Source organism: Sebastes fasciatus, chromosome 20 (assembly GCF_043250625.1).
Source record: "Sebastes fasciatus isolate fSebFas1 chromosome 20, fSebFas1.pri, whole genome shotgun sequence".
Taxonomy (NCBI): domain Eukaryota; kingdom Metazoa; phylum Chordata; class Actinopteri; order Perciformes; family Sebastidae; genus Sebastes; species Sebastes fasciatus.
The window spans coordinates 17,382,582-17,406,776 of NC_133814.1; the positions used below are offsets into that span (position 1 = coordinate 17,382,582).

The 24,195-nt window shown below is 36.7% G+C and overlaps 2 protein-coding genes and 1 long non-coding RNA gene across 5 annotated transcripts in view; 2 read left to right on the forward strand and 1 right to left on the reverse strand.

Moving 5' to 3' along the window:
- Positions 1-955: 955 nt before the first annotated feature.
- LOC141758527 (non-selective voltage-gated ion channel VDAC2-like) lies at positions 956-6,512 on the forward strand. Of its 2 annotated transcripts, none has more exons than XM_074620051.1 (9): positions 956-1,110; positions 2,601-2,706; positions 2,803-2,852; positions 3,796-3,948; positions 4,038-4,090; positions 4,197-4,424; positions 4,593-4,743; positions 5,522-5,579; positions 5,678-6,512. In XM_074620051.1, the coding sequence occupies exons 2-9, from the start codon at positions 2,625-2,627 to the stop codon at positions 5,767-5,769; spliced, it is 867 nt and encodes a 288-aa protein (XP_074476152.1). In that variant the 5' UTR covers positions 956-1,110; positions 2,601-2,624; the 3' UTR covers positions 5,770-6,512. The 2 variants fall into 2 exon arrangements, with proteins under 2 accessions (XP_074476152.1, XP_074476153.1); XM_074620052.1 differs by having other exon boundaries at positions 2,601-2,672.
- A 101-nt stretch (positions 6,513-6,613) lies between these two features.
- On the reverse strand, positions 6,614-16,073 carry LOC141758528 (catechol O-methyltransferase domain-containing protein 1-like). 2 transcript variants are annotated; one of them, XM_074620054.1, is made up of 8 exons: positions 15,758-15,805; positions 15,230-15,287; positions 11,683-11,810; positions 11,445-11,550; positions 10,153-10,271; positions 9,379-9,433; positions 7,480-7,613; positions 6,614-7,377 (listed from the first exon to the last, which is right to left on the reverse strand). In XM_074620054.1, the coding sequence occupies exons 1-8, from the start codon at positions 15,788-15,790 to the stop codon at positions 7,225-7,227; spliced, it is 786 nt and encodes a 261-aa protein (XP_074476155.1). In that variant the 5' UTR covers positions 15,791-15,805; the 3' UTR covers positions 6,614-7,224. The 2 variants fall into 2 exon arrangements, with proteins under 2 accessions (XP_074476155.1, XP_074476154.1); XM_074620053.1 differs by lacking the exons at positions 15,230-15,287; positions 15,758-15,805 and adding an exon at positions 15,920-16,073.
- LOC141758530 (uncharacterized) overlaps positions 8,234-24,195 on the forward strand; it is a 160,271-nt gene continuing 144,309 nt past the window's right edge. The window contains exons 1-2 of the long non-coding RNA XR_012591885.1: positions 8,234-8,492; positions 8,715-8,798. This is a non-coding gene — a long non-coding RNA (uncharacterized LOC141758530). The remainder of the gene's footprint in view (positions 8,493-8,714; positions 8,799-24,195) is intronic.

Here is a 24,195-nt window from a genome sequence, read left to right on the forward strand (position 1 = left end):
ATTAATATTATTATTGCTATTATTAAATTATTTGTTTAGTATTATTTGTAATTTATATTATTATTATTATTATTATACCATATGCATCCTGTACTGTGACTATGTGCATAGTGAACAGTATTTTATAATGTTTGTTGTATGTAATGTTTGTATTATTGTTCACCTGCCTGGGGACTGGGGATGAAAATTAGCTTTTAGCCATATCTGTGTTTAAAATATCAGATTTCAAGTATTGAAATGTATGTTTATTATACGTGATCCCTGTCAAATAAACTTGTAAATAAATAAATAAATAAATAAATATTTATATCACTAATATGAAAAAGAAGAAAGCTGTGAAGTACTGTATTATAGTTGTTTAATGTGTTATAAGGTTATAATGTGGCCTTAAAATGCTCCACTTGACTCTCTGTCTGCGTCTCCTTATTGTCAAGGTTAGACTTGTTTAATATATCAGATTTCAAGTATTGAAATGTATGTTTATTATACGTGCTCCCTGTCAAATAAACTTGTAAATAAATAAATAAATAAATAAATAATGACATCAATAATATAAAAACCAAGAAAGCTGTGAAGTACTGAATTATAGTTGTTTAACATGTTAAATTATTAATTATTTTATATTATATTAATATATCTATATTTTCATAAAATTAATTATATGACTTTTATATATATTTTTATATTTCTCTGACATTAAATAAAATAATTAAAACATCAGTAAAACCTTACATTAGCTTATTGGTTACCATGGTGATTTAGAGGTCTTCCCCTTTTGCCGGTGTGCTGGTAGCACACATTTGCCACGAAAAATGCGGACTTTTGCAAATGACAAGAATATCTCACTGTTGCCAAACCATCAAACAAATACCTAATCAACTGAACAAAAATTACAAAAACCCTCAACCTCGTTCCTATTCTAGACAGGCACCCAGCTAGACGAGCAGCTATATTTGGGGTCCTGCGGCGCTGAGGTCATGAGGGTGTTTGGTTACTCGGCGTCTCTCCTCCATATCGTCCTACACATCTACACACCGGCTCTCTGCCTCTGTTTCTACCGCTTTCACTCACATCTCAAGTTCACAGCAACATAAACAACAGCAACACTCGGTAAGTAAGAGTCTTAATAATATATTTGAGCTTGTTTGAGTTGTATTTTAGTTTGAATGTCGGTTATTGACATGGTTATGAAACGTCCTGTTTTGCTAGCTAGAAACAGCCACATGTCGTGTGTTCAAACTTTAGCTGGCACCGGTGACTGTTATTCTAAAGGCTGCTTCAGTAGTTATATTTATGTCGAGTTATACTGGTATTTGTTAATAAAAGGACACATTAAATGGTGTTTTGCCGGGTATGCTGTCACAGCTTTAGCCCTGTTACTGTAAGCAGACAGTTTCAAGCCTCCTGTCTAACCTTGACAATAAGGAGACAGAGACAGAGACACAGAGTCAGGTGGAGCATTTTAAGGCCACATTATAACCTTATAATACATTAAACAACTATAATACAGTACAGTACTTCACAGCTTTCTTCTTTTTCATATTATTGATGTTATTATTTATTTATTTACAACCTTATAACACATTAAACAACTATAATACAGTACTTCACAGCTTTCTTCTTTTACATATTATTGATGTTATTTATTTATTTACAACCTTATAACACATTAAACAACTATAATACAGTACTTCACAGCTTTCTTCTTTTTCATATTATTGATGTTATTATTTATTTATTTATTTACAACCCTATAACACATTAAACAACTATAATACAGTACTTAACAGCTTTATTCTTTTTCATATTATTAATGTAATAATTTTTTAATAACCTTATAACACATTAAACAACTATAATACAGTACTTAACAGCTTTCTTCTTTTTCATCTTATTGATGTAATTATTTTTTTTATTTATTTACAAGTTTATTTAACAGGGAGCACGTATAATAAACATACATTTCAATAATTGAAATCTGATATATTAAACAGAGTTATGGCTAAAAGCTCATTTTCATCCCCAGTCCCCAGGCAGGTGAACAATAATACAAACATTACATACAACAAACATTATAAAATACTGTTCACTATGCACATAGTCACAGTACAGGATGCATATGGTATAATAATAATAATTATTATTATTATGGTTACTGTAAGCAGACAGTTTCAAGCCTCCTGTCTAACCGTGACAATAAGGAGACGCAGACAGAGAGTCAAGTGGAGCATTTTAAGGCCACATTATAACCTTATAGCACATTAAACAACTATATTACAGTACTTCACAGCATTCTTCTTTTTCACATTATTGATGTAATTATTTATTTATTTATTTATTTACAAGTCTATTTGACAGGGACCACGTATAGTACACATACATTTCAATAATTGAAATCTGATATATTAAACAGAGTTATGGCTAAAAGCTCATTTTCATCCCCAGGCAGGTGAACAATAATACAAACATTACATACAACAAACATTATAAAATACTGTTCACTATGCACATAGTCACAGTACAGAACTAATCGTTTAATCGTTGCAGCTCTACATTTATGGTCTTTTTCACTACTCTCTGAAATGTCCTTTTTGTTACAGGAAAAATGGCAGTTCCTCCAACATATGCAGACCTTGGAAAATCAGCAAAGGACATCTTCAATAAGGGATATGGTAACTGGAAGCAAGATAAAAGGCAGTTTTATAAGTGTGTATTTATTGACCCTCAGAGGATAGGCCATAGGCTGTTTGAAATTCATTACCAAGCCCAGTAAGTAGTTCCTCACTCTCATTGTCCTTGCAGGTTTTGGAATGGTTAAGCTCGATGTGAAGACAAAGTCTTCAAGTGGAGTGGTGAGTTAAGCTGTTACTTTAAATATACAGTATTATAGGTATATACAGTAGTGCATTACAGGTATTATCAGCTGATTTTAGGTTATCAGATATAATGTTATCAGCATGTCAGTCGGTCGATAAGTATCAAGAATGTGCAAAACCAAAATGTGTTTAAGGTCTTTTAGAAGTTTGTCTATCAGAGAACACTGACAAGTCCTGTTCAGTACTCATCTTGGTCACAATACTTTAATAACCACATTTAAGGGATCATTATCATATGTTTTTGTTCATCTTATGTGTTTATGTTTAAAAATGAATATCAGCTGATATAAGAGTTTTTACTTTATTACAGTGGCATTCAATTCAATTTTAAAGAGGTCCAGTTATTAAGATTTCCTCCCACCAAAGGTCTGAACCTCATAATAGCAATAGCAAGTTTATTTCTATCAGGCTAGCAGCCTTTTCTCTTTATTTAATTTTATTTTTTGGCGTCTTGAATGGAGTTAGTGCCTTTCTCATGCACATGTGTAGGTGCTCATAGTTGAGCCTGTAATGTTCATAGCGGAGAAAGCTGACTCACAGCTAGAAGTGGATCCAAACATAGTCATGGTCTGTAGTGCTACTTTCGTTAGACCAGAGAAAACAGTCTCAGACACAGTTTGTGGCCAGAGACGGTAAACAATCGATTTGATTTGCTCAGTTGAGTGAAGCTGCCGTATTAACTGAATTGGGTGCGCCATCAGAAAAAAACAACGCTCCATGAAGATTATTATTTATTCTCATTAATTCATCAGAAATTGGTCACGGGTCCCTATAGAACTGTCACTCGGTCCTGTTACAGACCGCGGCTCGCCCTTTGGCCATTTTACTGTGTTTACTCTCTCAACTGTAGTGGAGGAACTACGCCAACCTGCTGTACATTTTTCTAATTAGGATTAATTCCCTCTTTCATTCACTGTAGGAGTTTAAAACGTCCGGCTCGTCCAACGTAGACACCAGCAAGGTCAACGGAACCCTGGAAACCAAGTACAAGTGGGCCGAGTATGGGCTGACGTTCACAGAGAAGTGGACCACGGAAAACACACTGGGAACTGAAATCTGTGTCGAGGATCAGGTAAATTGAAAACTCTGTTTTGTTGCTGATCAACCCACTAATGCGTCAGCTCTAAATTAAGTTATGGAATAATGAATAATCTTCTTTAGATCACCAAAGGGCTGAAACTTACTTTTGACACTACATTCTCACCAAATACTGGGTAAGCCGCAGTTTATATGTTAATCGTAAAATTGCAATGTGCAGTCATTGTATAAAGAACACCCATTCTAACTTCACTTCCTCACTTTTCATTTTAAATTTTACAGCAAGAAGAGCGGCAAGGTCAAGATGGCTTACAAAAGGGAATACGTTAATGTGGGTGTTGATGTAGATTTAGACTTTGCTGGTCCTACGATCCATGGAGCAGGAGTGGCCGGCTATGAGGGCTGGCTGGCTGGCTACCAGATGACATTTGACTCAGCCAAATCAAAGATGACCCAGAGTAACTTTGCAGTTGGCTACAAGACCGGAGACTTCCAGCTCCACACCAATATGTACGTTTTAGGATCAACAAATATTTGAACCTAGCAGGATGAGTACCTTCAATAGCTTTCCAAAGAACACACTGATCTACTGATCATGTGGTATTTTTGTCAGATGGTTTGAAGAATAGTGACATGCAAGTGATGTTGCTCATTTCTTTTATTTTTTTCTCCTCTCAGAAATGATGGTTCAGAGTTTGGTGGATCCATTTACCAGAAGGTGAACGACAAACTGGAGACTGGTGTGAATCTTGCCTGGACAGCCGGCAGCAACGGCACTCGCTTTGGAATTGCTGCCAAATACCAGTTAGACTCCAGTGCCTCCATATCAGTAAGTGCCCCACCCCAAGGGAGTTATGTTCACCCCATTTCCACTTTTTTTTCATGAACTATTGTTTGCTTACAATAAATCTGAGTACATCTAGTAATGATAATTAAAGTGGCAATAGACTTAACGTTATGAAGCAAATGTTAATTGGACAATGTAATGGCTATAGAATAATGACACCATCTGCGTTTGGAATGGTTCCCTATAAGGCCCTGTTCAGGCCTGGCATTAACATGCGTCCTGAGTGATCCGATCAAGTGTGGACAGCTTTAAGTACGTCTGTTCACACCAGGCATTAGAATGCGTCTCCGCATGCGTCTCGAGTGTCCACTTGTGATCGAATCTCACTTCTCCGCTCTATATGCAAATAAACACGTAGTAAACACACGGCTAATACAGCAGACGTTGTGACGTAATGTTACATGAATGTCAGTAGTAATATCCTACATATTTATGAATTTGGATTCATAAAAATAAAGGTTATTGTACCGTACCGCGGTTGCCAGGCAACAGCGTCCAGGACACATTCTCGTTCACACACAAAGAATGTTGCCAATGTAGCGATCGGATCTCAATACGTCTTGAGTGAGTGCAATTCTGTCTGTCACCGGGTACGATCTCCCGTGAAAATGAAGGCTCAATTCCTTGTGTGTATGTATTTGGGAAATAAAATTTGTTTCTGATTCTGAAAATAACAAATATAGAAGTTTGTGTAGCCTTGCAGGCAGTACTGTATGTACACTCTGTATGTTAATTTAATGATTTAATGCTTTTTCTCCAGGCTAAGGTGAATAATGCCAGCTTGGTAGGAATTGGATACACCCAGACTCTCCGGCCTGGTAAGAACCATTTCTCGTCTAATATACAATTGAAGGGAAAATGAACCTCTTTTTCAACAACTTAACAAATATATATGTATTTCATTTTTGTATTTCAGGTATGAAACTACTCCTCTCGGCCCTGGTGGATGGGAAGAACATCAATGCAGGTGGTCACAAACTTGGTCTGGGCCTGGAGCTGGAGGCGTGAGGATCAGCTCTGCCATCATCTCATAAGAAGAAGAGAAATATCAGCTGAATCTGATCCTGTGTGTTCCTGTCTGGTCAGCAACAGATATTTTAAAGCGGCGAAGCCAAAAAAAAAAGAAAAAAGCCCAGTTCTCGAGCACTGTTAAAATGGAAACCTTTCCACCAGCCTCCTTTTATTGTTGTTACAATAAACTAGTCATGTTTCAATCACATGTATTGATCAGTTACTCCTTCTGCCAATTTATCCTCAGTAACGATAGGGTGCACCGTGTCCAGGAATGGTTTAAAAAAAAAACAACTTATTTTGCTGACGTGTGAGAATGTAGAATGTAAATCTGAGCTGTTAATTTGCACACTAGATTATATCTTTATTTAAGCTCCTTTTCCTTTGTTTTATTTGCACATTATATTTGTATTTTAGTAGTGATGTTCTACCTGTTGGCAGGTAAACTCCCAACAAAATATGCTTATCAAGATCAAAGCCAATTTAGTGGCTGGTCTTCACTTTATCTTTCTAGAGAGGCTTCATTGTGCTGTGTGATGAGTTTGACACCTCCGCTACCTTAAATACCTGCTTCTAAGTTGCAAGACAATGGTAAATGGATTTCCTTTTCCTCAGTGTGACTTGAGCGAAAGAATATTTGAGTGATTCATCCACTTTTCTTCCCATTTCTGACGACTGTGACACTAATCAGGAAGTGTGTTGGCGTGTGTCTAACCTTTGCAATAAAGTCCTGAAATCAACCTTCATACTCTCCTGTAATTTGACAAAAATGCATAGTTACACAACATGGAGAATGGTAGGAAATCAATTTGGTTAAATAATGATGCACTACAAAAACAAGTGGCAAGTACAGTTTGTTTTTTAATCAAATTTCTTCACTATTTCAGTCAAACTCTGCACTTTGTAACTGTAAAACGAATTAAGTTCTTACGGTTTGTGAGGTAATTAAACTGGCATTGAAATGACTTAAAGGTACAGTGTATAAGATTTGGTGGCATCTAGTGGTCTGGTTGCAGATTGCAACCAACTGAGTAGCCCTCCGCTCACTCCTCCCTTTCCAAGACTGCAGTAACGTGAGGCTGAGGCTACTGTAGAAACATTGCGGACCAACGTGGGGAACTCTGAAGAGGACCTGCTCCCTATGTAGATATGAAGGGCTCATTCTAAGCTAACGAAAACATGATTCTTAGTTTGAAGTGATTATACACTAATGAAAACATGGTTTTTATATTCCATTTCCATAGATCCCCCTAAATACTACACACTGGCCCTTTAACACAGTTCATATTTTCCACTTAAATCTTTAGCGACATGAGCACAGATCGTAATACATGTTTCATGTGCTACCTTCACATATCCCATTTAGTAGTTCTCCTAAATTTAAAATGACATATAGTATCCCAGCGTTCCTGTCCAAAGCCCGTGAATCATTGCACTCATCAGACATCTGTACTATAATTTGATAGCTAGTGTGAGCCCATCTCCCACTGTCAGCATGCTCAGGTTGATTCGAGCATCTCGATGCAGCTTCTTGTTCAGCTTGTCGATGGCCACAGTGTCTTCGTCATCAGGGGTCGGATTCAACACCTTTCCACCCCACAGCACCTGCAGGACCAGAAAAAAACAACACGTTTAGATGATCAGCTGGTTTAAATATCCTACAGCAAGAAGTCAAAGTTAAATATTTATCTCGGAGGAAGCCCTTACATTGTCGATAGCAATGACGCCCCCTTTCCTCAACAGCTGCAGAGACTTTTCGTAGTAGCTGTCGTAGTTAACTTTGTCTGCATCAATGAAGGCGAAGTCAAATGTTTCAGCCTGGCCATCTGACAAGAGATCATCTGAAAGAAACAAGAGGAACAGAGAGGTAAATTATACTTAAGGTTATACATCATCACAAGGTACTATATGTCACACAACATCTATCTACCTTCTGGTCAACAATATTCCCACTGCTAGATAATAAACTAACTTGGAAAGACCCTCTCAGATACTTAATGGCTAATAAAGTGAAATAAGGTAATTTCCATTTTTCCACCCATTAAAGAAAATATGAAGACCTTTCTCTTTTTGGCTCATTTTGTAAATCTGAAATAGTATACGATTTTTGTTTTTGAGATATTATTTCATGAATTAAAAAACAATAAATCCAGCTTTAGAGTAGCTCTATAACCAAACAAAACATTTCTTTGGTGATAACTTTTGATGAATTAATGAGTGTTATTTTATTTTTGATGATATATAATTTATCATTGTATCTATATATATATAATAAAAATTAATTATATATATATATATTATTATATATATATATAATGATAAAGTTTATATTTGATATTTGATAAATAAGTATCTATGTATATATATCTATCTTTCTATCTATCTATAGATATCTATATATAACTTAATAACTAAATAACTAAAAAATAAACTTTAGGTAAAGCAAGGTCACTTGATCCAGATGACTTCTGCACTTGACGTCACCGTACGCGGCTCCATGACGCGGTCACGTCACGTCACGTGTACGCCGCACGTTTAGCGTTTTGATTGACGCAAAGGCGAATAGAGGAAACAACTTCAGAAACTGAGATAAAAATGCTAAAACGCGTTTGTGTTTTTCCAGCTAATTATGCAAGAATTCACTCTTAGTGTTTATAGACTGCGAAGGATAAAGAGAAGAGCAGCGAGAGGATGTGTTTGGTGGGACACCTGGAACACAGGTAAGTTACCAAGAAGGATGTGGCTAATTAAGGGAATTGATTTCAGCTGTCAGATTCAGACAGTTCAGCCAAACATACCCCTATAATTGAAAATAATTTAGAAACACCACTAAAACAATGTACAGTGTGTGTGTTTTTTTTTATCACATAAAGTTTAACTTTGGTTGCACTTTTAATTATCATAGAAATAATAACAAAAAGCTTTACTTTATCACCTTGCAGCTGCTTTTCCCTCAACGGCCACAAGGGGCAACAATGAGCCCATCATCCCACACTTGAATACAAACCATGACAAGCAACACAAAGGTAATAAAACATCAATTGAGGCAGATGTGACATATTTTAAAAGTCATCACAAAAGTGCCATAGTTTGACTGTTATGATAGTGTGGCCTTCATGGGATTATACATTGTGAAAGATCCCATTGAGATGAGTTATTTCAGGGAAATTAATGCCCACACACAAGCCCTCTGGGATCTATTGCATCAGGAAATTGCACATCTGTCAAATTTAGAACAGGAAGATAAGATAAGATATTCCTTTATTAGTCCTGCAGTGGGGAAATGTGCAGTGTACAGCAGCAAAGAGGATAGTGCAAAAAACAAGATGCATCAGCTAACACAGTAAAAAAGAGCTAAACAAAGTGTAACAAAATATGAACCATTTAAATAGAAGGAAGTATACAAATAGGAGCAGTATATACAGTATTGACAATAAACAGACTATTAACAAAATTGCACAAGTGGAAAATGATATTGCACAGTTAGAATGAAATTAAATTCCACCTGAAAATATCAGCTTATTGTCAGTTTTTGGTGTGTAAGTGGTCTACTGGGAGCAGTGCTGGTTGTGGAAAGAGATTAAGAAAAGAGATGTATTACTGTACCTAGAGTTTTCACTGCTGGCTGTATGCGTAGATCAATTTTCTCCTCGACTCCAGCCTGTAAACAAAAAACAAACAAGAATATTTTCAAAAGTAAAACTGCGGAAGATAAGTTTGTGGGTGTATTTACATGCATATTAATATTTATTCTGTTTTTGAGTCGGTTTTGCAAACTTGACATTGTTTACAATAACCATTGCTATTTTCCGGATGAAACAAAATAAGATATAGTGATATCAGCCTGGATACAGCTGACTGGAGGTTAACATTTTGTACACAAGCGAAAATATTCCAATTGCTCACGAATACAAGAATGTTTATGAACAAGCCTGTGAACAGATTTACCATGAAAAGAATCAACCTGGTAAAGAGCAGTTAATCAAAATGCTGCGTGCTTGGAAAGTGGAAGTCTGCATTTTTTAACTGTGACCAATCAGAATAAATTTGAAAGTCATGAAATTTAGTTCTGAAGGCGGTGTTGATTCAAATATTTTTAAAGATAATTCGTTTTATGATTATTAAGACTGGTCCAGTAGACGTCTTTTACACACAAAAGACTGACAGACACTGAAGTCTGCTCCACATGCAGATGCACAGACTTGCATCACAGAGCTACAGTACACGTACGTCTATTACCTGCGGCGTATGAAAATCCTCTGCACTGATCAGCACTTTGCAATATGAGAACAATACAGCAGTATTACACATCATATACTGTCTGAAGCCCATCATGATACAGTGTTTTGACAAATACTAAAACATAGATGCGAATGGTACCTCTTTCCAGAAGGGTCTGCCAATGTTGGTGTACTCTTCGCTGATATCACACGCCACCAGAACTCCATCGTCCGGCAAAGTCAGTGCAATGCTCAGTGTGTTGTAACCGGTGTATACTCCTGCAATGAGAGGGCACTAAAATCAGCATGAGGGATGACAATAGAAAGGGCAAAATGGGTACTTGAAATCTGGTTTCTGTAGTTTATGGTAGGGGAATAGAGAAACCTGAATTCCCTAGCTAGATTTCTCGTGGAGAAAGCAGGTTTCTTGGCTACATATAAGTGTAATCAGGTTTCTGATCAGCTTTTTAGATGTGTGCATGTGTCTGACAAAGACTTCGGACAGGGAAAGTATTGCTGTGACAGCAATGTGGCGCAATGAAAGGAGAGGTCATTACCTTGTCTTCAAAAATAATTTCCTTCAAGTGTTTTTTTTTTCTCACTTCAAAGGCAAAAAAATACAGTCAAAATGAAATGACGTTTCTTCAGATCCAGAGTATAAAACTGACAAAATGCAAAAGCATCAAGATGAAAACATCAAACATCTGTAGTGTAAGGATGCATCAAAACCTAAATGCAATACATGATCACAGTCTGTTCAGAAGAAATGCATATATTAGAGTAATTTAAGACATATATAAACATACTTCCAAGTACCTAAAAAAAACAAGATTAACTACACTAGACTTCAAAGTCAGACTCAAACTGTAACTGATTAATCTCTAAAAGACTGTCTATCTAAATGTTAGTTGCTACCGCTGAATATTTTACCAACTTATTTATATAATTTGCGCTGTAAGGGAAAAACTGTGCAGTCTCTCACTACAGAGCCTGTCCTCTTGCTGTCAGTCAAAGCGCTCAGCCAAAAAACTACAATCAGAAAGCAGTCAGTACCGCCAATACACTTCAAACAAGTACATCCATAAAAGCTTTGAAATGACTTATTTTACGACAGTAAAATCTCCATTTTATTCTATCTTAATTGATTTTATTCTGTTGTTTATTGCTTCTTGTTTTTTGAACGTCATTCTAAAGCTTTTCTTTGCCTGTAAGCACTTTAAATTGCCTCCGTGTTTGAAATGTTCCAAAGCCGCCCTGCCTTGTCTTACAGCGAATATACAGTTACACATGTCTCTGAACAACCTGATTTCCCCCCGAAGCTTGGCTGTTTGTGTGCATGTATCAGTACTCAGCGTGTCTGAACCTGTTACAGATTGTTGACTCTCAATCATGAGAGGTGTAGGCCTCTCATGTTTCAGAGATTAGATGTGATGTTAAGCCCGAGGCCCTTACCAATCTCTAATGCTTTCTTGGTTTTGATTAGTTTTGCCAGATTGGCCATGAACTGCGACTGCTCACTGGCGACCATCATGCAGTTCCAGGAGTGTTCCATTGTCCTCTGAAAGCAATGAGCGGAAACCAGTAGCATTAGTTTCACAAATTACACCGTGAAATGTGATTACATCTCGTGACATTGAGTGCTTAATTGTGCCGGAGCACATCTGTATTCCTGACACCAAGACGTGCTTACCAGTCTGAGTTTTTTCAGGGCCGGATGCTCCCTCAAGGAGTGATCGAGGACGTACTGCAACAGTGGGTTGTCTTTTCCTCCCTTGGAATGACTTTTGAAGATGCTCATTGTGGAAGATTTCTTTTTCCCTGAGGACAAACATGAAACAATTACAAGGGTCTTAAGAGCATGATGATGCCATTCGACCTACCATGGAGCTTATGCATCGTTGAGGAAGACTGGAGTCTGGTGTAGTTAATGTAAAATAGTTATTTGATTTAGATTAGATAAAACTTAAATGATCTCAGTGGGGAAATGCAATTATTGCACCAACAGATCCAAATAAAGAAAGGAAGACTGGAAATTGTAAATCAATATAGCTTGTTCTTTTTGAGGGAAATACAATGAATCAGTCTAGACTGACACATCCTGGTGTCCCTATGTTTTCTCTGTCCGCACTGGGTGTTCCTATTTTTCAAAGGCTTTGCAGTTTTGTATTTACCATTGTGTGAGTCAATAGACTAACCATAGACAATCAACTGTCATGGGTCGAGCACATAGAAACAATTGTCAGGAAAATGGGAAATGGTATCTCCATGGCAAAAAAATGCCTTCCGTATGTTCCAGCACACGTTCTGGGACAAGTAGTTAAATCTTTAAGTTTAAGCCACCTGGACTATTGCTCACCTGTATGGTCTTCTGCACCGAAAAGCATACTGCGGAAACTACAAATTGCACAAAACAGAGCTGCAAGACTTGTGTTACACTGCCCCATGAGAACGAACACAGACAGCATGCATCATAAACTGTCATGGTTACCAGTAGAGAAAAGACTTGCCTTAAGCACAGCGACATTCCTTAGTAACAGCATTTATTCTACTAAACCCGAGTTTTTATACAGTCAAATTACCAGATGCAGGGACGTTCACAGTCATTTCACTAGAACAGCAGGTGATGGCCAACTCATGTTACCTCACCCAAAATCTAATGCCTTAAAAAAGACGGTCATTTACCGCGCCATCACTCACTGGAATAGCTGCCCTCTTCACATCCGTCAATCCTCTAACAAATCCAGATTCAAATACCATCTACGAATACATTACTTAAACAGCTGATCGATAGTCCAGTGTTGGTCATGTATGGTTTTCTTTGTTTTCTTTGTTCCTTTTTCCCTGATGATGGGCCTTGAGGCTAAAAAAAAAAAACAAACAAAAAAAAAATTGTGGAAGATTTGTGTATGAATTTGAAATTTGAAATTTATATATGTTTGAAAATTTGAGTGTTATTAGTGTAACACAAATGTGATGTTGTATATAGTATGTATGTGATAAATTAATGTACATGATTTCGGACCCCAGGAAGACTAGCTGGTGCCATTGGTATCAGCTAATGGGGATCCTTTTTAAATAAATAAATAAAATAGAGGCTGGAGGGGAATGTGAGTGAATGAGTAGAGAAGTGGGCTTTAGTGGGCGGTTCTGTCTTCTTCTTCTTAATCCTCTTGGCCTCCTTGGGAGAATAGGGCGTCCAACATGGATCTCCACCTCACTCTCTTCTGTGCAGTGGTCTTTGCTTCCTGCCAGGAGGTCCCGATCTTATTTAGCTCGTCGAGCGTGGACCGTCTCCAGTTGGTTTTTGGTCTCCCTGGCTTCCTCTTTCCTTGTGGGTTGTAGTCCAGAGCTTGTCTTGTTATGTTTGTTTGTTTTCCGAGTGTATTCCCGATCCATCTCCACTTTCTACTTTTGGTTTCTTTGTTGATTCACTTCTGGTTTGTCTGTTTCCACAGGTCTGTATTTGTATTCTGGGCCACCATATCCTCAGTATGTATCGGAGGCAGTTGTTAATGAACACTTGCAGTTTGTTGGTGATTGTTTGTGGTTTTCCAGGTTTCACAGCCATAGAGAAGGACAGATTTTACATTTGAGTTGAAAATTCTGATTTTTGGAGAGCTGGGAAAAGAGCCATACAGGTCTGAGTGTTCTGAAGGCATGTCTTGCTTTGCTGATGCGTAGCTCCACATCCTTATCTGCTCCTCCGTCTGTGCTGATGAGCTTCCCAGGTAGACAAAATCTGACACATTTTCTAGGGGTTTCTCCATGATATTTATTGCTTGATAGGATTTAGTGTTGATCCTCATGACCTTGGTCTTTCCAATGTTGATCATGAGGCGTAGCTGTTTGCTGTGTTCATGTAATTTGTTTGTCTTCAGTTGCATTTGTTTGTGTGTTCCTGAGATCAGTGCCAAGTCATCTGCAAAATCAAGGTCTTCCAATTGTGTGAAGGGAATCCACTGTAACCCCATCCTTTGGCCATCCACTGACTTTTTCATGGTCCAATCGATGAGCAGGGGTAACAGAAGACAGCCTTGTCGTACTCCTGTTTTTATGTGGAGGGTGTCTGAAAGCTTGCCATTTTAAATGACTTGGCCCGTGAATCCATTGTACATGCATTTGATGAGATTGACCAGTTTTATGGGTTTTCCATAATGTCGGAGTAGCTTCCACAGGATGTTTCTGTCTAGGCTGTCGAAGGCTTTTTCAAAGTCAACAAAGTTGATGAACAGCGGTTCTGTACTGGGTTTTATCTGTACATCTCTGTAAACTTGAGTCTATTGTGTCTCTGTACAATACATAATGTATGAAGGGAAAAAAAGGATTGACATAATCATGCATACATTTTAGTTTAACTACTTATAACTACATTAATATTAATACTAATACATTTGCTTATGTTTTTCCATCCATATAATACCCCGGTAATGCACACCATTTAACGCTTAACTGGTGTATGATGCAATCTTAGCTGAAAGTTGCTTCAAGGTAGCATTAAGTAAGACTCAAATTTAGGTCAGTCTTTCAAAACCTTTGCAACATAACCTCTTAATAAGTAACATAAAACCCCAATTGAAAAGTTTAAAATATAAAGAAAGCCACAATGATGGTAGTATATTATTGTCACACAGACATGACCTAAGGGAGAGTATTTATTGCCTAATTCTCGGTTTTCTCTGTCAGATTTATATATTTTATACCTCTAGTGTAACACTTCTGTTTATATTTATTTATTACATCTACTTTACCTGTTTTATTTGCTTTATAACTGTGTGTGTGTGTGTTTTACCTGTTATATGTTGTATCTGCCTCGTTTATAGTCTTGTCAAGTATTTGTTTTAAAGCACTGACCAGAAGTGGCAACTGTGAATCTCGTTGTATTTAATACAATGACAATAAAGCTTTCAATTCTATTCTATTCTTTTCTAAAAACATAAAAAACATTAAAGATTAGAAAATAAAAACAAGCTAAAAATAAAAGCTAGGATAGAAGCTAAAATAGACTCTCTACTTGTGAAAACAGAAAAAAAACAATTGTTTTCCTCCTCTGTGCAAATCCTATAAGACCACCAAGTCTACATAAATCCACTATAATTAAACAAAACAAACAGGATGTTCTTTCACACTGCCCTCTACTGGATTATATCACCCTACACACACCATTCAATGCTGCAGGGTTATAGCTGTATAATGATGTAGTACCCATGTTATAAAGCTTTAAAATCATCTTATCTTACCAAAGAAATAACCAGCGATTAAAACAACTCCCAGTGTGATGGATCCAGCCAGTGCCTCCTTGGAAATAACACGAAAAGACATAACAACCACACGATTATCCTGATCCCAGCAGATCTCTCAGCTCAAGCTCTTCCTTGTTGGCTTAAGCGCTCTACCGTAATACTGCGAATAGAGGCGGTTACACCACGTTTCTCCATTCACTTTGAGCAGCATTGAGACATCTGTTGCGCGTCTATTGGTATACTACGACTAGTATACCAGCTCATGTGCAGCTTCTTCCATCATGTGACTACAACGGCTGCTATTGTGTTTTTAGCTCCGAAGCAATAATTTAAGGGGACGTGTGAAGTGTAGCGACTCCAAATAAAGCCAATAATAAAATAAAAATGAGATCAAAGTCGATATTTATATATTTTTATAAATGCAAATGAACTAGACACATTTCAACTTGATATGAAAAGTATGCATGCTATTTATAAGGAAACCCACATGCAGCTGCAAGCTGTTTCATTGAAACAACAGCTCACCACAAAGTAGCGACTCCAAATAAAGACAATCATACTGAAAAAGGTGATCAAAGTCGATATTTTTATAAATCCAAATGAACTAGACACAGTTCCTCTTGATATGAAAAAGTATGCATGCTATTTAAAAGGAAACCCAACATGCAGCTGCAAACAACAACTCACCACTAAAGTTGCGTCTAAGTAGATCTTGTCTTGGGTCCAGCAGAGAGAGAGAACGCCTAAATGAAATCCTTGCCAAACCGAGTGGTGCAGTCATGTCAGGATAACAGCTTAGTCATATGACCTGCTGCAGCTCACATGATAGGACTGTCAAACAAAACGCCCCATAGTGGGACTCACAGCTGCGTGCAAGTGTAAGCCTATAGATGTCCCTCTGCATGAAAGATTATGGACATATTACAGTGATTATATGCAACTGAGCAGTGGTAGATGAAGTATGCACAAACCTTTACATGAGTAAAACTATCAGCGTGTGAATTTATTCTGTTACAAGTAATCTAATAACAGGTCTCACCCACTCATAATTGCTATTCAATTTTTCAACATGTTTATTGTCACACCCACAGGTTATACAAGTACAATCGTGTGAAATACTTTTTGCTGGGAAGCTCCATTTACAAAACAGTAAGTTAAGTAGCAAAAGATAAAATAAAATAGAAATAAAAATAATTGTGTATTTACAAATAATATACAGCATAATAATAAAGGAAATACTTGGTACATGGTAAATATAGAAGCACTATATATATTATATATATTATAATATATATATATATATATATAAATATATATAAATACATATATATAATATAATATATATAAATATATATATATATAATATCCCTAACCATATATATAGGGGTGCATACTTTTTAAAAAATGTATATATATATAATAAAATTATAATACATTTATTTATTTATTTATATATATATATATATATATATATTTATATTTGTATATATATATATGTATTATAATTTTATTATATATATATATTATAATTTTATTATATATGTGTTGGGCCGAGCGTTTGAAACACACTATGAAAACAGTTCTTCTGACTTTTATATACGTTTTAAGTCTTTACACCAGCAAGACACTGAGTTTTTCTCATTTAAAAAAAAATTTGCTTGAGGTTTGAGCATAAACTCGTATGTCACATAAAGAACAAAATTGCTTTCAGATATATTTTGATGTTTATTTGAAAACCAAAACCAAACAAGTGCAAAATCTTAAAAGCGTAGGAAAGTACAAACTTTCAGTGCAGTCAGCAGTGTGAATTTATACTGTTACAAGTAAAAGCCCTGCAGTCAAAATACAGTTAATTAAAAGTGCAGACACATTATCAGCAAAATATGCTTAAAGTATCAAATGTAAAAGCACATTTCATGCAGAATGGTCCCGTTCAGTTTTCATTGTGTGCAGAATATTACAATATTGGATTATTATTATTATTATTATTACACATGCATTAAAATGTAAACAACATTCATGTGCAGTCTAAGTCTTCAAAGTAACTAGTTACAGCTGTCAGATTAATGTGGTGGAGTACAATATTTCCCTCTGAAATGTAGTGAATTAGAAGTATAAAGTTGCATCAAAATGGAAAAATTATAATAAATAAAATGTATTGAGTTTTGACCAAATCCAGATAACGACTTGACTAAATGAATTTAGAAATTTCTCCATCAAAAATAAAAGTACCAGATGTTTTTTTTTGCCGTCTATTTTTTCATTATTGAATTGTAAAACAGACACAATTGCATGTTCTTTTTATTTAAAGATGTTAAGGAGTTTTATACACAGAAACTGAAGGTCAAAAATGGTATAAAAAGGGTTAAATGGGTTGGGTTTGCCAACCGAGTACCGATCCGATTCTGTTTTTTAATTAATAAGCTGTATGTCTCTCTATGTGGAAGTGACTGGGATCATTCTTTTATGTGTACGGCAACATCAGGCTAGACTTAAACATTGCTAAAATAATAAATTGTACACCAGCAATTTCAAAATGAAGGAGTTACAAGTGTAAACCTTTTTAATGCAGCAACAAATTGGTCAAAACTTTAACATTAGAATTACAGTATATAATGTATATAGTATACAAACATAAAATCCTATTGTATAGATCGGCCTTATTGTTAACATATGAGACTTATTGTAAATGATATGGACAATAAAAAGGTCAGGACATGTAATATAGGTGTTCATACAGAGAGGGGCAGTGTTGTCAAGGCAGTGAAGCTCACTTATACTGATGTTACACATCTAGTCTCCAGTAAATAATACTGATGATATGAAGAGAATATTTTGGTGTACGACTGATGAATGCATTAGATTTTCTGATAGAAAAGTACCTGATAATCAACAGTTTGTGCCCCTTTTCAGTATTTTCGTTGGTGCAAGCATTCAGTTTATTCATATGTTGATAATCTGGTTGACCTTTAATAATTCTGGCTATATAGATCATATGCTGGTTTGACCACAGTATCAGTGTGGAAAGAGAACAAAATCAACATGACATGAAGCTCTCTTTAAATTAGAAACCATGTGATTGGGTTCCACGCTGTATGTGTGTTTGAGTATGTTTTTGTTTTCTGTATAGTTGCATTATTTTTACATCCAGGAACTGTCAGACTAATGTGCTTTGTGTGAACACTGTCATGCTACCTGTCCTCTGTGATCCCCTCAGAAACACCCTGCGACTGATGCCAAGATGAGGGCTGTCGCTTGGTTACGTCCGCATGAGATACATGAGCAAGGGGTCAGAGGCATATCACATTATTAACTACAGTGCAGCGATAAGTGCTGTAGATAATTGACTTTAGGGAAAGTAGCGGCCCGTCAGCCAAGGACACCAGACTTGCCTGTTTCTTTATTGCGCCATACTGGGACATTTTTGTGATTCCGTGTAAGGACATATGTTAAAATTGAAACAATTAAGCTTTTATTCAGTAATCTGCAATTGAGAGTTGTTGTTAATAGTTACAGCTTTCACTTAATCTAATAATTGCTACAAATCATTCATTAAATTTGTAAATAAGTGGGGGAAAAAAACGTTTTGGTGCAGCTTCTGACTTTTTAAATATGATTTAAGTCTTTACACCAGTTGGACACTGAGCTTTTCTCTAATCTTTTTTTTAAAATTTGATTGAGGTTTGAGTATAAAATCTAATGTCACACAAAGAAAAATAAATGCTTTCAGATATATTTGATTATTAAAAAGTGTAGAGAAGTACAAACTTTCAGTTCATTCAGCAGGCATGGCTGAATGAACCTTCAACCCCAATGACGAAGCAGAATTAGAGGTAGAGCTATTTGTGCTAGACAAACAAGGACGCCATATATTAGTGATAAGAAATACTTTTTTCTAGTTGGTAAACAAATGCAAAAACTAATGACTAGCAGCAGACAAACTATCCTTAAAACAATCTTTAAAATACCTTAATCATCCCCAAATTTATATACGTCCCTAAATACAAACTCAGGGTCACATAAAGGCTTTAAACTGACATTAATCTGCACTTAAGAAAACTTTAAATGATCAAAATCCTCAATCATTTATGTAAGAGCAGACTGAAGAGCATTTAGGGCTGCACTTTATTCCATGCACATGTCATTTTAATCCCAACATAAAAAGTTTAAAGGCTTTTAATATATAAATTTAATGGTTTCATTCCCCCAGTGCACGTAAAGCATTGTGGCAAAAATGACCTCAGTCCTCTGGAGTTCATGTAGTTTTTCTTTATTTTCCTATCTTCAATCAAGTGAATGAAGGGAAGGCACAGATAGAAATGAGTCCACTAGAGGGGGGAAATGACCATCAACAGGTTCTTGATGAGTGCTGCATACCAGACAACAGTATAATACATTCATATTTTGTCATAACAATGATAGAGAAACTATCAAATACAAATGATTGCAACAAATCCAGTGCATGCGAAGGCCACAGTGATAGCACAGGTTCCTGTTTGATAATGACACTGTGTGCACAGATTAGTATTAATTCTCACAGAGAAGAAGTGCTGTTTCCTAAATGACCCCTCCTTATACCTATTCTACCTGATGGATAGCTTGCAAACTGATGCTCTGCTTTTCTCACTGATCTCGCCTGGCTGCTGGCCCTGCCGCCGCTGCCGTTTACTGACAGAGTCTGGACAGCAGGGGAGGGTAGAGTCTTCCTCCAGGGGGCTGGGACGCTTCCAGCTGGGCCGCTGAGGTGTGGAGCTCGCCTCGGGGTAAGCCTCTTGTGTGAGTAAACACCATAACAATCCAGCAGAGAGACACACTCCCCGGGTCGGGGGATTTTCTGGTATATGCCAGAACAATGTCCGACACTGTCGTGATGATTGAATTTTATAGGCCGGCCTGACTCGAGTCTATGAGATGAAGTGCTTTATGATGTCACATACCGGGATGATTAATGTGCTCTGAAATGTGTGGGCCCTCTTTGTATGTGTGATGAGGCAATATTCTGTTTTTATCACAGACTACAGGAAGCTTTATGAGTCTATTATCTTCCTCTACATTGCACTTGTTAAGCTTTAAGTGACCGACTGTATCAACCATCCACCATGTTACTCGCTACTACACTTTATTACTTAGCAAACATGCCGTACAAATTTAAAATCAGAGCTGAACTGTGCTCGTCAGGCTTCTCTGCTCTCACAGACAATGAAAGAAATGCCATGTAAGTCCGCTCCTCTCTGCTCTCGAATTTGACTTTGGCAGAAGTCTTTCTCTTTGACTGACAGATGGGCGAGCGATACGACTCCATCAAAAAGTGCAGCCTGACAGTTCGATTTGACAGCCCTCTTCAAACCAAATATACTCCATGTTCCTGGCACTACATCAACTTGACAAGAAGAAAAGTGGTAGAAAAAAGATGTAGATATCTATACTCTGATATAGATTTCACTATGAAATAATAGAAGCACATACACCACGGTGTCACCCAGTGTTTAGTTATCCCATCATTCTTCTGTCTTTTATGCTGTTACACAGTAATTGTGCCTGTCTGGCAAGTGATTGAAATATTATTTCCTGTCCCTTATATTGTTTTAGGGCTGCAACTAACCTTTCCATTATTGATTAATGTATTGATTCATGTTTTAAATCAATTATTTGGTCCATAAAATGTCAAATATTTGTGAAAAATTAGACTGATAATAAGACTGAATTGCTTTTTAGTACATTTCATTCATTCAGCCTAACATCCTCTTCATTAGGGCTGCAACTAATGATTATTTTCATTGTCGATTAATCTGTTGATTATTTTCTCAATTAATCAATTAGTTGTTTGGTCTATAAAATGGTGAAAAAAAGCCCAAGATGACATCCTCGAATGTCTTGCTTTGTCCACAACTCAGTTTACTGTCATAGAAGCGTAAAAACACTAGAAAGTATTCACATTTAAGGAGCTGGAATCGCGGAATTATGAGTATTAATTCTTAAAAACGTACTCAAAGCGATTAATCGATTATTAAAATAGTTAGCGATTAGTTTAATAGTTGACAACTAATTGATTTTTCAGGGTTAGGGTCAATCAGTAGCGAGTGACACATCTGCCTCTCTAATGTTTTAGTTGACATGGAAGCTTGCTAGGAGCAGTTAACATTTTTCATGACAATCAAAAACTATGTATATTTAAGTGTTTGTTATTTCTGTAAATTGACTTACAACAACCCGTGCAGCTGCATGGATCTCATCCATGCTTGTTGCCATTTTTGCCGACATTGGATATTCAGTTTTTAAGCAAAAATGGTAAATATCTTGTTTGTTTATGATAGTAAACTGAATGTCTTTGGGACTTGGACTTTTGGTCAGACAAAATAAGACATTTGAAGATATCACTTTGGGCTTTGGGAAATTATGATGGACACTTTTCTGACATGAAAATATTCGTTAGTTGCAGCCTTAGTCCAGATGTTTGGAGCCAGGCTAAGCTACCCATCAGATGTTCCCAAATCCCAAGGGGACGTATTCAAATACTTGTTTCGTCCAACCAACAGTCCAAAAACCAAATGTATTCAATTTACAATTATATAAAACGGAGAAAAAGCAATACATCTTCACAATTGAGAAGCTGGGGTAAGATAATTTTTGGCATTTTGCTTCATAAATGACTTAAATAATGACTTGATTATCACAATTTTGTCCAATGATGAATTAAATCCATAAGCATTTATATGAAAAAACAATGTCACATTGCACTGCATGGAACTTAAATGGATAGAATATATGATGTGAATTATTTTGTTAATAATGTATAATGCAGCGCTTAATGTACACACCAAAGAACCTTTAAAACCCAAGACCTCTGGGTAAACATGACCCTTTAATAGCCATTAAACAGCATCTTTAGTCAATTATTCATTAATATGAAATGTTTTCCGCCATTAGCAGGGGGCCTACATGAAGTTGTGATCAAGTCACTAAATATTCTTGTACTTGTGCTGTCATCACTCGAGTGTGTAAATCCTCATCATTGTGATATGCCTACATTCTGCTCTCCCATTTAGCTAATAAAATGCATAGACCTAAATGATTCATGGCAACCATTTACATAATTCATAATTAAATCACAACTCGATGGCGTGGAATTTATTAATAGTGAAAATGCATGTGCCGCCATCGTGATATACTAATTAATATCTTTAGTTATCACTGGCACATTGCTCACTCAGCTGGGGTCTGGTTGTGGGGCAGGAATAATGCAATGCAACAACAAATTATCTGTGCATTTAAGTGGGAATGTCTCGGAGTGATGGCCACAATATGCATTTGCCCGAAGAACTTAATGGGGGAATCTGTTTCATCGGAGTTGTCACGTTCTGGCTAATCATTTTGAACACTGTAAAGATTAAGGCTAATGCATTTCCATCCTCTAGCTCCCGCCAAGGCCTTCAGGGCGTCTCTAATCGTGCTGCACACTTTTCCCACAGTCCACAATAACATGTGTTACACATGCTCTCAGAAACACACTTTATCTCGTAGACAAAGGAAACTCAAAACAGCATTGCTCACGAAGCAGATAGATATTTTGATTAATTGCTAAAACAGTTTTAGCGCTGAAACGTTTAGTCGAACATTTGACTGAAAATTACAATTACAGTTCCCTACTACCTTGGTTGCCTTCATTATTTTGTGACATTTTAGAGACTTTTCTAAACAATGTGGGTCCTTTCACCAAAATTTCAATAGAGCATATTTTCTCACCTACCTCTAATTTTATCCCGCCATGCAGATAGTTTTGGTTTTACTTGTCCAGGGTGACTTATTTTAAATTTATTGCCATTACAATAAAACATGTTAGGAGCTTGCCTTTGGTGAGTTCATAGTGCAGCAGGACAGACAGCACTGAACACACCATACTAATAAAACTGATAAAAATACATGTAATGGATATAAATATAAATAAATACAAAAGATAAGCTAAAAACGAAATGTACCTCAAAGTGTCAAGGGTTTACAATTCAGCTAAACATGTTTAAAAAAATGCAAAATATTACAAATAATTAGAAAAAGAGCAATACGCTAAAAACAAAAGGTATCCCAAAGTGCCAAAGGTTTACAATTCAAGAGTCAGTAGGTTTCGATATATCCATCCATGAGATTTTTGCCTCCACCCTAAAACAATGAAGGTGAATTGTATTGAGGTGGTGGTGGTCATCTTAAAACCTGGGCAAAATAAACCCAGAACTATTCTCATTGCTAGGTACCACTATAGAGAATTCCTTTGGTGTGTGTTTTGTGTGAACTGGCCCTTTAATCAAAAATATAATTGACAGATAAATTGATAAAGAACATAATCTTAGACACAACTCAAGCTGGTTGCATTGCAGCCTGTAACAACAGTAGATTGTTTGTATTTAAAAAAAAAAATCTGGTTGATGTGACCTCATAATGACATCCCACAAACACACGGGTCGGGCTAATGAACTGCTCTTATAAGCTCTGTGTATTCTTAGTTGCGATGGTTAATTCAGAACCGAACATCCACTAACTCTCCCCGCCAGTGGACAAACAAAGGGGTCCTCTTCACTAATGGTCCCTGAGGCTTCACCACTATCTATTGATCTGCTGTCACCCAATTTCTCTGTGACTTATGCCCTGCTTAATTCCCATTACTGTGCACACTGAAGCCTTATCAGCGAGAACAATAGGCTCGTTGTCACTGAGGGCAAAAATATGACCGGGCCTGTGACAGTGTGAGCGTAAACTCATGACTTCAACTCCTCGAGCCCTCTCGGTGACCTTCTACGCTCATGTGGGCCGGTTTGAAGCCCCGGCGTCGGAATACTAAACTCAATCCGGACCGTTTGCAGATGAATCAGAAAATTGGATCTCGCTTGTTTCATAAAAACGAGCCCCCAAAATACAGAGGGCCGGCTCCTTAGCCATAAAACTGTCGCTGTGATATGTCTCTAGCAATGATG